The sequence below is a fragment of the Euprymna scolopes genome, chromosome 40, assembly GCF_053919585.1.
Source record: "Euprymna scolopes isolate OS-2025 chromosome 40, ASM5391958v1, whole genome shotgun sequence".
Lineage (NCBI taxonomy): Eukaryota > Metazoa > Mollusca > Cephalopoda > Sepiida > Sepiolidae > Euprymna > Euprymna scolopes.
The window spans coordinates 69590408-69607477 of NC_136521.1; the positions used below are offsets into that span (position 1 = coordinate 69590408).

The 17070-nt window shown below is 35.8% G+C and overlaps 1 protein-coding gene across 5 annotated transcripts in view; it reads left to right on the forward strand.

The window, feature by feature from the left end:
* The window catches only part of LOC145265618 (lipopolysaccharide-induced tumor necrosis factor-alpha factor homolog), a 224042-nt gene that overhangs the window by 171966 nt on the left and 35006 nt on the right, over nucleotides 1-17070 (forward strand). The window contains exon 4 of one of the 5 annotated variants that reach the window (XM_080121649.1): nucleotides 15153-15374. The exons of the other annotated variants lie outside the window; for them this stretch is intronic. Within the exon in view, the coding sequence (XP_079977775.1) occupies nucleotides 15153-15258 (106 nt within the window). The 3' untranslated portion in view covers nucleotides 15259-15374. Of the gene's footprint in view, nucleotides 1-15152; nucleotides 15375-17070 lie in introns of those variants that run through there. 5 annotated transcript variants of the gene reach the window in all.

The following is a 17070-nucleotide window of genomic DNA, read 5'->3' on the forward strand; positions in this document are numbered from 1 at the left end:
AGTAGTTAGAAGAGTGCTTGCTATGAATGTTTTACGGTGGGTGTATGTATGTATTATATATATATTTATATATACACCCACAGGGGAGAAATCTTGGAATTTCTTAGAGGGAAAAAGCTGCAAACAATGCTGTGCTCACAAAGCCTGGTGTTGCCTCCATTGCCAAAGACGCTTATGCTGGATAGGTCATGTGCCTAGCATGGACAATGGAAGAATCCCAAAAGACATTCCTTTTTGGTGAACTCACTACTTGCAAAAGGAAAATTGGTTGTCTTCATTTCCGCAATGTCGACGTGTACAAACACGACATGAAAGCATGTGATATTGACCCTACCAGCTGGGAGCTCAAATCTAAAGTCCGCAATATCTGAAGAAAACAGTAACCAAATGCCTGACCATGGGAGAAAGGTCCATCACAGAATGGGCGGAGACCAAAAGACTATTTAGGAAAGCTAGTAAACATAATTCAACAGACCACTAACTCGATGCACGTCATGTGTGACGTCTGTAACCGACAATGTAGATCAAAAATAGGCTTATTCAGCCACAGGAGACGGTGTTAAACTACCTCTACAGGCACAACCCTGATGGATGCCGTGTGTGTGTGTGTGTGTGTGTGTGTGTGTGTGTGTGTGTGTGTGTGTGTGTGTGTGTGTGTGTTTGTATCGCTTAGTGGTATAACAGATGTGTGTATACAAAGTGTAGAAATGTTCATTGTGTCCTGCATGTAAATCAAGTATTTGTTGAGTTTGTGGTCGTTTCTTCACAAATACACGTAGTTACAAATGTGACACATAAACTTTCATAGACACCTTTTACAATCAAGCGATAACAATATGTCTGCTTAACTCAGGCCAAAGGAATAACATACCTTCTTATTGGCCAAGCTCTTAAAACAACGCCATAACAATGAGGTATATTTTATATGGGTTTTATTCGTTTCATGGATTCTCTTTTTACAGTTTGGCATGCCAAGTCTCTCTCTACATTTTCCTGGTTCTCTGTCTGCTTCCAATAGATTCGTCTGTTTGCGAATGCATTTCTCGCCAACTCATTAGTTTGATCTCTGCTAACTATTACGTCAGTAAAACCCCAACCACATGTTCAAGGACACAAAAACAGGTGATCTCTCCTGTAAATCTAAATTTGTTTATTTCTAATCAAATTCTAAATTTACTCTAAAATTCCTAAATCGACTTTATTTAATTTCTGTTTAAATTCCTAAATAAACATTCCAAGCTGTAACTACACATTTTTCAAGATCTAATTGTTTCGTTTATCATCTGTCGACGTAATGTTATTTAAATCATACTCATATTTTCTTCTTGATTAATTAATGGGCATAGGTATGTACGTTTTGTGTTTGTATAACGGACTGTTGTCCTCGTCCTAAATGTCAATCTTAAGTTCCATTAAGTCTTTTTATTTAGTAACAAAAACTTTGACAGTCATCAGCGCCTTTATCATGCTAAAGAACAATTTGAGGTTCCTCCCATAAGGCCCGTGTGTGTACAGACACACTGTATGACAGTCGTCGCCGACAACATTTTTTTCTTTTCTCTTTTTTTCTCTTTTTCTCTCTTTCCCTCTTTCTTTCTCTTTCTCTCTTAGACAACACGCAAAGAACACCATTTTTTAATATTAACGTTTCCCGTTTTTTGTTGTTTTTTTTTCGACACACGCATATTTTTTCATTTTTGCTTCTGTATTTCTCTTTCTTTTTCATTGTATACTATTTCACAACTTTTTTATTATTTCTTTCTTAGCTCTTTTGTGTTTATTTTTCATTATAAATTTCTTGTGTCTATTTTTTTTCTTTGCGTCTCGTTCAAAATTATACCCCCTATCTTTCTTGTGCCTTTTCTTATGTTTGTTTGTTCGTCTTTTTCTCTTGGTAACCTAGGTCTTTTTTTTTTTTTTTTTTTTTTTTTTATCTGCGATTTGAAATCACAGAAGGTCACGGTGACCAAATTAAACATATGTTGTGTAGCTGTGTTGTTATCTAAAATCATTTCTATTTTCTTTTGTGTTAATTAATGGGCCATATGTATGTACATTCTGTTTGTGGTATTTTTTTTTTTACATGGGGGGGGGTCACCACTTATCAAGGCCCGAAGGCCACTCAGGGATAAGGGTTATTGCATGTACAGTAATCAATAAGATAGTATTGTAGTAATCATTAGTATTGGGGGTTTTGATAGAGTGTCTTACTTAAGGGGGCGGTTTGTCAAGAGTTTATGTTGGACTTGAAGACGTCCAAGTTGTAATCAGGTGGGAAACAGGCAAGCCGCAGAGAGTTCCACTGGCGTGCAGTTCTAAGAAAGAAGCTTTGCTCATGGAATCTACGTTTGGATTTAGGCACAGTGGGGGGAAAATTATTGACAGTGGTTTCAGCTAGACGAGTGTTTCTCGTGAAAGATTGGCGAAGGGGGACGAGTATATAACAGATTTTTGTCCTCGCCCTAAATATCTATCTTAATGGCCCATCACTCGTCTAGTATTATAGGTGCGTACTTGCGTATCAACATATATACATATACATATGATGACATACCTGTTTCTGCTGTTAGTCGCTTCAAGGGGTTTCTTCAACCATCTTGGGGAGCCAGACCTGTTTTAATGAAGATGCTTTACAAGACATAGATCAAGACGTTGTAAGATTTTATATACTTTATTTGCTCCCAGGTATTTGTCTCAGCAGAAGGGAGTGATCGATGGACTCTCGGCTTGTGGATTTGTGGGAATGGAAATTCCCAGGCTAACTCAATTGTCGCCCTTTAACTCTGATAACCGAAGAGCAACACAGCCACGTGACTTCCTGTTTCTCATATTTCTCTCTTTCTTTTCCGCTGAACTCTCAAGCAGTCAACATGTAATGAAGAGTCGCTCCTGATGGGGGCATCGACCACCCAATAGCGCTCCTGACTATCCGTCAGCCTCTCGCAGTTATCAATCGCAAGTAACAAACTCTTATGTCAACAAACTCTTATTCTTTCTTTTTTGAGTATAAGAGTTCGTTACTTGCGATTATGGGAATGGAAATTTCCAGGCTAACTCGATTGTCCCCTCTACAAAGTGGTAGACCACCGACGTGATTTTTTTCAAGAATGGTGACCTAACGAACATTTCTCATAAAAGCTTAACAGTGTACGTTTCAAAAAACATTTTAAAACATTCTCACTGTTGCAAATGACACATAGTAGTCTGTTGGTGTCATCGAAATTTTTAACGGTGTCCGTTAAAAGCTTCGATGATACCAACGGACTACTATCTTCACAAACATTTCGATTTTTCTCGCGAACGATGCTCTTCGCCATTACAATCCAAACAGTAAGTTACGTGGCTGTGTCGCTCTTTGGTTATCAGAGTTAAAGGGCGACAATCGAGTTAGCCTGGGAATTTCCATTCCCGCAGATTTTCTACGTCTCCATTCTGAGTAGAGATCCGTTTAGTCCATCCGTTTTTCTTGGCATCTTGAACCCAACTCAACACCATGCTTGTGCAAACTAGAACATGTGACATGTCATATGTGGTCCCTGTCCGCATACTTTCTGGTGCAAAATGATCGGTCACTTAGTTTGACAAAGTTTGACAACCTGTCAAACATGATGCAAATCTTTGTTGTCCACTCATCATCAGATAGATAATTATAAAGACAGACAGACAGATAGATAGATAACTATAAAGACAGACAGACAGATAGATAGATGACAACACGGCTATTATCTAATAGTTCTATTTTGAATAATAATAATCAAACAGGTTACCTAGTAGTGTCCTATCAATATTTAACAATCGGAGCTCAGTCGAGCATCTTCCATATTAATCTCAGCTGAATTCTACAGACGTCAATTTAAAAGATTGAAAAATTACAATAAAAGCTTGTTAAAGAAGAATTCTCCATGCTATTCAACAATACTTGTCTGAATATATATATATATATATATATATATATATATATATATATATATATATATATATATATATATACCTGTCATCCCGTGTTTTAAAAGATGGAATCGCCCGATCATTGAAGACAAGATGCAAGCAAGAGAGCAAACAAGGTCCACAGTGTTTTATAATTATATAGATTTATTCCATTTGAAGGAAGCTGGTCCAACCCGACCAGGGTGAATGCCACCGGATTTTTATCTCTCTTTCTCTTAAGATTTCTTAGTACTAGGACTTATACTTGTGTTTTTAGAACATAAACTCGGGAAGTTGGCCGTAAACATCACCAGAACAGCACCAAACTTCTGCACGATACTTCACACACCCAACTTCGTATAAATATTCCATATCCCACATTATGCACACAAGTGCGTCGAGCAGATTATGTTATTATGAATTTCGTTCACAAGCGATACTTATGATAATTAGCATCAAATTATGATTACACTTTATCAAAGCTTAAACACTCGGACAAGAATATAAAAAAAGAAAATCGGAAAGTGTAATATAAATTCTGTAGTTTTCTTAGCCTCGCCTAATTAGACTGTCTAACCTGTATGAATCTACTTAATTAAACATAATACATTAAAGAAAAAAAAAATGAGAAAAAGATTTAAAAAAAAAAACAAAAAAAAAACACCAAAAATGTACAGATGTTCGGGCACCATTTTGATCGCGATAATTTTCAATATGGCGAACATTTCTTTTTCTTGATTTCTCTTTTTCTACTACAAAATGGTAGTTTTTTTTTTGTTTTGTTTTTTTGCTTTCTTTTTACTACTTTTTATTTTCGTCACACTTTTTGTGATTTTTTTTTATTATAACTCAAATTAGACACTAGTTGAGCTACTTGGGAAAACAGGGTACTTAGTGATCGAACTTGGGTTTTAAGATAACTTCTTTTTCTTCCTTTTTTTTTTTTTACTGAGAAAGTCGGTCTAACCTTCCTAGGTGAATGCTGCTGGATTTTTATCTCTCTTTCATCTAATACTAGCCTGGGTACCCGGCGTTTCCCGGGTGTTTGGAGGTGTGTGTTAAACAAAAAGAAAAAATTGTAGGCAGCCAGGCTCGAGCCCGTGATGCAAATGCGGAAATGAAAGTGGAGGTGTGTGTAAGGATGTTGGTTGAGCCAAAAAAATAAAAATAAAAAAGGGAAAATTGCAAGGGCAAAAAAAAAAAAAAGAGAGTAGTAAGCAGGCTCGTATCTGTAACGCACCGGAGCAAAAAGAGGTAAAAAACAAAAGCAAACTGTCTTATCGACGAGCCTACTGTGGTTGTGACGTCATGGCCGGTAAAAATAACGCCTTTAATCAAACATCGTTTGCGCAAACTTTGAATGACTTGCAAAAAATGTCAGCGAAAAAACCGACCCTCTCGGTAGAAAAGTGTCCAGTTGAGGGTGAAGGAATTAATGTTTTCGGCCAAATTTTTGATATTTGTCGTCCGAAGGGCCAAGCTTCAAAATGATACCAATCTCGTGGGAATCCATTGCTTATGTCAAAAGTTTTTGCGAGACATACATACATACATACATTTAAACAGATAGGTGAGATTTATATTATGGACGCGGGGGGAGGGGGTACCTGACGTTGCCCGGATGTTTGGCGGTGTGTGTGTTAAAAAAAAGTTTTAGTAGGGAGATAGGATTGAACCCCGAAGCCTTGACGCAAAGGTGGAAACGAAAGGGAAAAAAAGCCAGGCACCTAACCATCTTGGCCGCGTGGAGAGAGGAATTGATGAGCATGTTAAGTTAACGTTTATAAAGTGAAATTGACACGTGCGAGGAAGTTAAGTGGCGTGATGTTTGACCTAGTTTTGCACTGCAAGCCAGTTACTGTTTCCCCCACCCCATCATTCGCTTTTCGAAGACGTGGCAATGGAAAAACAGCTGGCAAAAGTCGGGCAAATTAAATACACACGCGACCCCCGTTCTTAAGTCGTAGATATTACGATTTAGACGTGATATAAAAAGTTTTAAGAAGGAGCAAGCAGACCAAGAAGGCCGACGATAAAAGCCTTTTGCAGACATACACAAAAAGTGCACACACATACACACATACACACATACACACACACGCATACACACACACATACATACATACACACACATACATACATACATACATACATACACACACACATACATACATACATACACACACACATACATACATACATACATACATACATACATACACACATACATACATACACACATACATACACATATTTTATATTTATAGATTAGGATTTGTGTTTTTGAGGCATAAATCCAATGATTTGGTCATGACTAATAACAGGGCATTACCAGACCCTTGCGTGCCACTACACATACCTGGCTTTATAAATATATTCAATATCTCACATTATGTATTGAGCAGATTATGTTTTTATGAATTTCACAAGTAATAATTATAATAACTAGTGGGATCTGTGGAAATTCCACAGTGGCATCCTTCATTTGTGATATATTGCTGCTTAGCATTCTGTGATTATTCAGCGTGAATGGAGGCCCCGCAAAATTATTGTAGCCCTTTTGTTAAAACTATAAAAATATTTATCGAAATAATCTGGTCAATGTAGTGTTGGAATATATCTAATTATTACAGTTTATCTTCAATATCCTCATAGCAGTCTGTGACATATTTCCATTATACGGACTCCCAGCATGAACGGAAATTCCACACTATTATTACATCATCTTTAGACAGAACAGATACTACCCTTAGATCCTAGCTAGAAGACCAAGAAGGTATATTTTAGTTTCACATATGGTCCAAAAGCGACATCATTTTTTTTTTTCTTTTTACATGGAGTTCACCACTTATCAAGGCCCAATGGCCACTCAGGGATAAGGGTTATTGTGTGTACAGTAATCAAAGGGATAGTGTAGCAATAGTATTGGAGAATTGGTAAGGTTCATTACTTAGGGGGGGGGGCGGTTCATCAGGAATTTGTTTGTGTTGGACTTGAAGACATCCAGGTTGAAGTTGGGAGGGAAACAGGCAAGCGGAACAGAGTTCCACAGGCGTGCAGTTCTAAGAAAGAAGCTTTGTTCATGGTATCTACGTTTTGATTTAGATACAGATAGGGAGTGGGGAAAATTATTGACGGTGGTTTCAGCTAGTCGGGTGTTTTTTGAGAAAGATTGGCGAGGGGGGGGGCCAGAGAATGGAGCTCAGACGAGCACCTGCCATGGAAATAACGATAGAACAATGACAGGCTCGCTACGTCTCTTCTGTGGGAAAGAGGTTGCAGGGTAGAGAAAAGGGCATCCCCCACCAAGCCACGGAGTCTATTTTGTACTCTGTCAAGGCAGGATAGGCTGTTTTTTGCAGCCCCCGCCCAGATGTGGCAGCAGTACTCCATCTTTGGACGTACTTGGCTTTTATATAGATAGAGAATTGCATCATTAGTGAGATATCTTTTGGAGCGGTAATTTTTAATTTTAATTTTTTTTTTTTTTATATTGCATCTTTGGTGATCGGGAGATCCTATTTATTAAAAAGGAGGTTAGGAGGAGATAACATACAACGGACATTAAATAAGGATATCTACATATTAATTTAATGTTCGCAGTGTGTTATCACTAGGGCTATGACAAGAGAATATTCTTTTCATTATTTTGACTCTCGAGTATATATCAGTTAATACCTTATATCTTATTAGATAGAGATGTGGTTCTCGATTGATTATCTGTGTCTAACTGTGTCGGGACTTTAGAGTCAAAACAATGATAAGAATATTCTTGTGTCATGGCCCTAGTGATGATGTATGGGAGTGCAACATTGCCAGTGAGGGTTGAGGATATGTGTTGCATGGAGAGAAATGATAAAGAATGAAGGAACGGATGGGAAAGTCTTAAAGATAGACTTACATCTGATTTAAAAAACATTTTTTTACTCTTATTCATCCCAAAATAGCATATTACCACTTGGAAGATAAATGGTTACTATTTGGGATCATGTCTAATAGGAGACTGTGGGGAGTTGAGCAGTGAGGTGTCTATTCACATTACATTAAAATTTCAGTAGGTTAGTACAGTCAAAGAAGATGGAAACGGGGAGGAAATTCCAAACTCTAGCAGACCAAAGGAAGAAATTATTAGAGTAGTAGGTTTTCTGGCATCGAAAGACTTCAACACTGAAGGGGTGAGATTTTGCTGCTTGTCGGGTTAGTCGAAAGTCACAAGTGCTATGAGTTTATTAGAGCTCATTTCATTAGAGTACTTGTAAAACAGGCACAGGGATACAATATTGCAGCGATGAGACAATTAGGGTTAGGGATAAAAAGAAAAAAGTTTAGTTTAAACCCTGTACAAGTGCCAGTTGTTTTCATTTTGTATTTTGTATGGTTGTCTTCCAGTAAATCGTAATAATATGATCCATTTTTTTTTTTTTTTTTGATAGTGATATGGTTCTCTGTTGATTAACTGTGTCTAACTGTGTCGGATATATAACTCAAGAGTCAAAACAATGAAAAGGATATTCTCTTGTCACCTTCTATCCTTTCTAATGAATAGAATCTCTCGATCGAATAATTCATAATCTGGAAACCTTAACACACCTACGTACGTTAAAGGTACTACAGTATTAACATATAGATTATTATATTAAAGTCTGATTATAGACTAAAGTAAAATCATATGATTACAAATCATGAAAGCTTGAACGTCCGGAAAAGAATATAAAAAGAAAAGACAGGAAAATGTAAAATAAAATCTGTAGTTTCTTAGCCATGCTTAATTACACAGTCTAACCTGTATGGATCTACTTAATTAAGCATAAAACATTAAAGAAAATAACGATAAAAGGAAAAAAATATACAGATTTACGGGCGCCATTTTGATTGCGATAATTTCTAATATGGCCGCCGGTTTTCCTTTGCTTAATTTCTCTTTTTCTTTCACAAATCTTCTTTTTTTTTTTTATTTCTTTATTTCGTCACAGTTTTTGTCATTTTTTTTTTTTTTTTTTTTGTCAGGTTTTGAATTAGAAACTAGTTAAGCTATTTGGGGAAAATAAAGTACTTAGTGATTGACTTTGATTTTAATAGAAGGTGTTTTAATTTTAATGTTTTTTTTTTGTTGTTGTTTTTTGGTGGGGGTCAGACTTGTTGCTCTTTCTCTTTTCACTTTTCTTTTTTTGTAAATAGAAATGATTAGCTCATCTATCTATCTATATCTATAACAATGAGTGTGTGTGTGTGTGTGTGTTTTGACATGGTGGTCACCACTTACCAAGGCCCGGAATCCACTTGGAGATAGGGGGTATTGCGTGTACAGTAATCAATGGGATAGTATCGTAGTAATCGTTAGAATTGGAGATTTGATAGTGTCTTACTGAAGGGGGCGGTTCATCAGGAATTTGTTTATGTTGGACTTGAAGACATCCAAGTTGCAGTCTGGTGGGAAACAGGCAAGCGGAAGAGAGTTCCACATGTGTGCAGTTTCAAGAAAGAAACTTTGTTCATGGAATCTACGTTTTGATTTAGGCACAGATAAAGAGTGGGGAAAATTATTGACAGTAGTTTCAGCTAGACGTGTTTTTTGTGAAAGATTAGCGAGGTGGGGCCAGAGATTGGAGCTCAGACGAGCACTTGCCATGGAAATAACGATAAAACAAAGACAGGCTCGTGACGTCTCTTCTGCGGGAGAGAGATTGCAGGGAAGAGAAAAGGGCATCCCCCACGAAGCCACGAAGTCTATTTTGTACTCTGCCAAGGCAGGATAGGCTGTTTTTAGCAGCTCCTGCCCAGATATGGCAGCAGTACTCCATCCTTGGCCGTACTTGGCTTTTATATAGATAGAGAATTACATCAGCAGTGAGATATCTTCTGGAGCGGTAGAAGGATCCCACCATTTTCCAAGTGACCTTGGCAACAGACTTGATGTACGTGTTCCATTTCAGATCAGGAGTAAAGGTCAAACCCAGAAGCTTGTCAAAATATGGAGCCTACCCAAGACGAGAACTATCCATTTCAAATGATGCCAAATGGGGATCAGAGCATTGATGATATAAAGATAGGAGCTTGGTTTTAGATGCATTAAAAGTAACCAGCCACCTCTTCCCCCGCTGTACCACGCGCTCAAGATCAGAGGAGAGAGAATTAGAACTTTGTCATTTACGGCCTTTGATGTGTTGTCATAGATGGTCGTATCGTCAGCATAGATGTCAACGAATGATTTAAGTATGTGTTTAGGGAGATCATTGATGTAGATCAGGAAGAGAGTTGGGCCCAGGATGGACCCCTGAGGGACTCCAGCATTAATACTGAGGGCCTCTGATTTCTGCCCATCAACCACTACTCTTAAGAGCCTATCAGAGAGAAACGATTTAATAACTGAGAAAATATTTCCAGTTATACCACAGCTGGAAATCTTGTGAAGTAGGCCTTTATGCCATAACTTATCGAAGGCCTTTGCTATGTCAAGAGCAATTGCTCTAGAAAGGAAGCCTTTGTTGAGAGATTCACTAATCCTATGAGATATAACCGTTAGCACATCTGCTGTAGATCTAGCAGAACGGAAACCATATTGCATGTCACTAAGAAGGTTATTTCTGCTGAGGTGGTTGACTACTTCTCTATTTAATATGGATTCCAGCAGCTTACTCATGACACACAGGAAACTTATTAGAGGTCTGTACTGAGAGGGAGATAACTTATCACCTGAATTCTTAAATCCAGGGCACACTGATGAGGTTTTCCAGGGTGTTGGGAAGCACTTCTTCTTAAGGCAACGCTTAAACAATTTTGTAAGTAGTGAGGCAAGTTCTGGTTGAAACTTTTTCAACACCATAATTGGAATAATTGGTGTGTATGTGAGGATACTTCTCAACCTATATACTGAACGGATTTTTTATCTACAGACTTGAAATTTGGTATATAGGATATTCAGACATGTGGAAAACTTTTTAATCGGTTTTCATCCGGAGAAACGGGTTGCTAAGATGGTCGAAATTGAAACATTGGTATCATAGGATTTTTATCTGTTTGTCAGCTGTTTCACGAATGTGCAGGTGGGAATCGTTCACATGACAAATTCCTTATGTTAAGAATAAGTAGGTTTGAAAACACTTTTTTAAGATCGAGTCAAGCTGGTAAAATGGTTATCGTACTTACTGTCTTTAGGGTTTGGTTTCGATCTCAGCCTGAGTATTTTTTTTTTTTTTTTTTTTTTTACTTACAAGAAGTGAAGTGTTTAGAAAAAACATTATACTTGCATGTACATGTCTCAGTTTCTTTATGTTTTCTTTACTTTATTTTTTTTTTTTTAGGGAATTTAATGTTATATTTAATACTGAGCAACACAAGGTACATCTGCTAGTACGTCAATATTTTTACATTTTAAAGACACCGGAAGTATGAAAATATTCAAATTTCAGTGATGATGATTTTTTTTTTCCAAAATGGAAAATAATCTTCAAAAAACGAAAATATTCTGAATATTTCATTCGTAATTTGACATTTTTCAGTGAATTAGACATTTCTTTCCTTGGGATAATCGCTATGAGGTACAGAAACGGTGTAGAAAAACCAGTTGACCTTCAAATTTACAATGGAAAACTTTTCTAGTGAAACTAGAGTAGAAGACATTCTGTGACTTGTAGATGACGTTGGGGGAAGTAGTTCAATTAGTGTAGACCTTGGTCATAAGAGAGTACATAACCCTAACCCTAAAGGAACAAAATTGTCTGAAAATATCTGCTTCCTGACTTAAATGCAACAAACAGTGATGCATTTTTTTTTTGCCTTTCCCTTTGCAAAACTCAATCATGTTCTGCAAATCCAAAAATAAAAGCAACAATTTTCCTCTACAAAAAATTATAAAAAAAAACGAACACAATGAATAAAGTTTTACAAATATAAACAACTTGAAGATGAAAAACTTTTCTCAATATTTTGCATTAAGTGACTCGAAAAGGGTTGATATTCTGTAAAACAAAACGACCAAACTAGCTGATCACATATGAAACGAAAAAGGAACACATTTCCCTTTATGGAACGAGGTCAAAATAAATGACAGGGATGCAAGATGAAGAGTTAGACAACTTAAAGAAGCAGCACATATGCTAAAAAAAAAAAATTACTAAGTAAACCGAACATAGATATCAGTAGTATATGTGAACCTCTAATTATAAAGATAAACAAAATTTGTATTGTTTTCATGGTAGCTACTTCACTGAGCTCCAATCTCTGGGTCCCACACACAAACATTCACAGCAAGAACAAAAAAATAAAAAAAAACACGTCTTGCTACAATCTACATACTCCCAACTAACCTGACAAGCAGCAAAATCACACCCATTCAGTATCGAGCTCTCTAAATATTTTTCCAGGTATTCCTTCCCTGTTTCCAGTTTCATTAACCGGACAAACCTGCTGAAACTCAAATGTAATGTGAACAGACATCTCACTGCTCAACTCCCTACAGTCCCCTGCTGAACACGATCCCAAATAGTACCATCTATTACTCTAAATGTGTTGTTAGGGCTGCAAAAGAGTAAAAACAAGAAAACACTATAATGCGGAAAACTATACAAAGGTCGCCCCCTAAAGGTAAGACTAGAACACCATAAAGCCATGACACGTGGGGAGCTTGAAAAATCGGGACTAATTAATCACTTATGGAAAGAAAAACTTTTCTTTGTGGAACGAGGTCAAAATATTTAACAGAGATGCAAGATGGAGAGTCATGCGACTCAAAGAGGCAGCACATATGTTAAATATAGAAAAATTACTGAGCTGACCGAGCATAGATATCAGCAGTATATGGAAACCTCAAATTATAAAGTTAAACAAAAATTATACAACCCCCCACCTCCTTAAAAATTCCATAAGGGAGATAATTCCCTGCCAAACTTTATTAGAGTTACCTTCCTTTGTCAACCACATTTTTTTTCACACTTACAAAACCATGGCGAAAAAAATAAAAATAACTCCAAGAATACGAAATCATCTACAGAGTCAGAAACTTTTCTCTTTTCTTTTCCAAGATGGCGACCAATATGCTTGACGAAGGTCGAAGTCTACATTGACCGAAACGTTGCATAAATAACATTCAAGATGAGAACAATAGTTTGACCAAAAATCATCTAAAAAATTCAGAACTGTCAACCAAACTAAACATCACAAATAAATATTTGAAAATATAAAGAATTTGAAATAAAAAAAACTTTAACAAAATGATCGGATTTGGTATCAAATAATCTGAAAAAAGTTGACATGCTGAAAATAATGGTAAAAAAAAGAATGATACAAAAACTGGTTGGCTTTATTTTGTTCTTGGGACGAACGAGACATTGTTTGGCCTTGCAGATGGAAACAAAAAAAAATTCAAGGATATTTTTTGGATATAGAGGAGGGAATGTTAGATATTAAACCTGGAAATAATCTAGTATATAACATAATTATTCTTTTACTTGGAATCACCACTTACCAAGGCCCAGAGGCCACTTGAGGATATGGGTTAATGAGTGTTGGATAGAATAGTGAGACAACAGCGTGATGATCAGCAATGGTGGAACTTGGGTAGGGTTTAATTATTTAATAGTATGGTTCAACAAGAACTTGTTTACATTAGACTTGAAAACGAACATGTGAATCAGCCCTGTGGTATTGTGTTCCACAGACGGACAATTCTATGAAAAGAAGCTTTGCTCATAGAAGTTTTGTTTAATTTTAGGCACTGATGAATGAGTGAGGGAACTTATTGACTTTTGTTTTTTGTTGTTTTTACTGTAATTTCACATCTAACAAAGCACAGAGCCACTTAGTTGTGAGGGGCTACTATTTGGGACCAGATTTGCAGGGATACTATGTAGGGAGCTGGGCAGGCAGGATGATGGCAAACCAGTTCAATTGCCATCATGGAGTAAGGTTACATAAATTCCTACCAGGCCAACCTTTATTAGCAAAAGACTATTACAATGGTAAATAAAAATGGACACAAGGTCACACAGTACGTCGTTCTGATAATGTAATTTATGATGTGGATGTACGATCACCTATTTAGGTCAGAAATGCAAATCAGCTTCGTCACTCATATCTTCCAAAGAGACAATCAAATAACACAAATATTCCATTAAATATTTTACTGGACGCATTTGAATTACATCAAAGTGGTCAAGCAACATGCAATAAACATAGCAAGTCTGAGAAGAAAGTTCAAAACCGAAGGACGCAACAAAAGGTGCAAATCAACTTCAACTACAAATAGACTCACATCAAACATCCTACAAGCATCATATTTCAAAGGGGAGGTGTTATAGTGATAAAAGGGGGAATAACTCTAAATAAAGTAAGTTGTCTCCCCTTATAGATCTTTTGAAAAAAAACTATAGAGCTCCAGGAGGGAGAAAAGCAATGTGGCAGACATTGCTTGACATTCAATATCGTTCTCTAAATAATGTTTCTTCCATGAATAAATTGTGTTTAAAATTACAATGAGCTGGTTTACTTATTATTTGAATATCAAAGGATTCTGACATTCACAACAACATAAATTTTGATTATAACTAGCCAATTTTTATTTGTTATTGGTTGTACGATGTTATTGGCAGTAAAATAATAAAATAATAAGTTTATTAAAAGAATCAAGTAGTCCTTCCTAGACAATCGGTAATGTGGAAACATTTTTCAATTATGACTGAAAAATATAAATCAGCAAGGGGAATAACTCATGCATAAAGCAAAAACCAGTTTATATAATTAATAAAAATAAAATTAATTTTCAATGTAATTTACGGAAACTGCAAAAATTTCTTTATACGTCTTTAAAAAAATGCATTTTTTTTTTTTTTTTTAAAAAGGGCTACAAATTCAGATTTTTACCTCTTATCAGATATGACATCACATGTCTGAAAGAGAGTAGGTGATAGCAAAGGAGGCAGTTTGGAAACATGCAAGGTGTAAGATAAGTATTGACATGGGATGACAAGACATAACTAATTAGAAATCCCGATCTCTGTCATACAAACTTTTATATAGAGAGATGTATAAATTTGGAAAATATTTAAAAAAAAAAATGATTCAGAAAAAAAAATTAAGTTTTTTTTGTTGTGAAGTTTCAAGGAATCTTTATTTTGTGCGTGGCATTTTTTGATGTGTCTTTTTTGTTTACCATTTTTTTGTGTGTGCCTTTTTTGTTTGCTATTTTTTTGTGTCATTTTTTTTTCTTGCAAAAATAATATTTTTTGCAGATGTGGAATCTGTTTCTTTGCGCCTTTCTGTCTTCCCCCATTATGGGATGTCAAGCATCGGTGTCCAGCATGTCAGCGAATCGTAGGGACATTCAGGAGGCTTTGAGGTTTCCGTGGTTCCGGCCAACGAACAAACCGACCAGTGAACCGAAGGAACCACCAACTTTGTCATTTATTTCAAAACATCAGGAATTTTCTTGCACTCGTTGATTCTCGCATTAGCATCACAAGTCCTTCACATTGACCTTCACTCAATTCTGACCTTGTCATTCCGTAGTTCTCCTTTGATTTCCTCTTTATTCTTTACTGTCCGGCATTGCCCGGGAGTCCTTTTATTTTCATTGTTTATTTTAATTACTAAGCTTATAAATAACTAGATTATATATATATATATATATATATATATGGTAAAACTGGTAATTAGTAAAAACCTGACGAGAGTGCTCAATACTATTGCAGAGCAAATATGTGTTTTATTTTTTTATTACCGTTTTATCTGTTTGGTTACATATGTTTCGCATGTTGGACCATTTTTACGATCCAACAGGTTTCTGTAAGGTCTGACGAGGCTGTTGGATCGTAAACATGGTCCAACATCCGAAACTTATGTAACCAAACAGATAAAACGGTAATAAAAAAATACAACATATATATATATATATATATATGTACCTAACTTTTATTAGATCGCACATTTTAAAATTTAAGGTAGATCACTCCTTTTATATTCAATGTAAAATAAGTTATCTTTGCTGATTTTTATTTTTAGGTGATTGTTTAAAAATGGTTCATATCATAAGTCCCCTGGGTCGGACTAACATGTCATTTTATGATTTCATTAGGTTAAGAAATTCATCATATTTAGCTGAGAAACACACATATGCTCTCTCTCACACACACACATATATATATATATATATATATATATATATATATATATATATATATATATGCATGTATGTTTATTGGGAAATATGTTTATTCAATTATATTCCATCTTTTATTCATACCAATCTTTTAATTTATGAAGCTCAATGTAACTACAGAGCATATAAAATAAATGACAAAAATTCTATATTTCAGATTTCAAGATGTTGCCCATCTTACCGTTTATTTCTTTCAGCATATTAAAATATTCAGTTCTTGACAGCACCTGTTTCGTAGCACAGAATCATTCATGTGATTAATATGTCAATTTTTGAATTTATTTTGCCCTTAACTCATCAGAAGAAAAGGAACTCATCAACTTTAAAAGAAAATAAAGGAATATGCGCATGATTGCAAAATCTGAAAATCGGAACTGAACTTATAATTGTTCGTTTTCTTCTGAGTTAAGGGCAGAATAAATTAAAAAATTGACACAATAATTACATGAATGATTCTGCGCTACAAAACAGGTGTTGTTAAGAATCTAACATTTTAATATGCTTAAAGAAATAAATGGTAAGATGGGCAACATATGGAAATTCGGAATATAGACTTTTATTATTTATTTATATTTGCTCTGTAGTTACATCGAGCTTCATAAATTAAAGGATTGATTTGAATAAAAGGTGAAATACAATTGAATAAGCATATTTCCCCATACGAGGTGCCTTCAATAAGTTTCCAGACTTTTTTGTATGGGCACTTTTATTGATAATACACACATACAACTCTAGAATCCTTCGAAGTAATCTCCTCTGGCTGCAATACACTTGTTGTACCATTTCAACAACTTCTGGAAAGCCCCATGGAAGTCCTCTTTTATGAGCGTGTCAATCGCGCTCGTCACAGCCTCTTTTATCGCCTCTATTGTCTCATAATGACAGCCTCTAAGATTTTCCTTGAGCTTAGGGAATAACCAAAAGTCACAGGGAGCAAAGTCTGGACTATAAGGAGGATGAGGAATTGTCTTGATGACCATCTTGGTCAAATA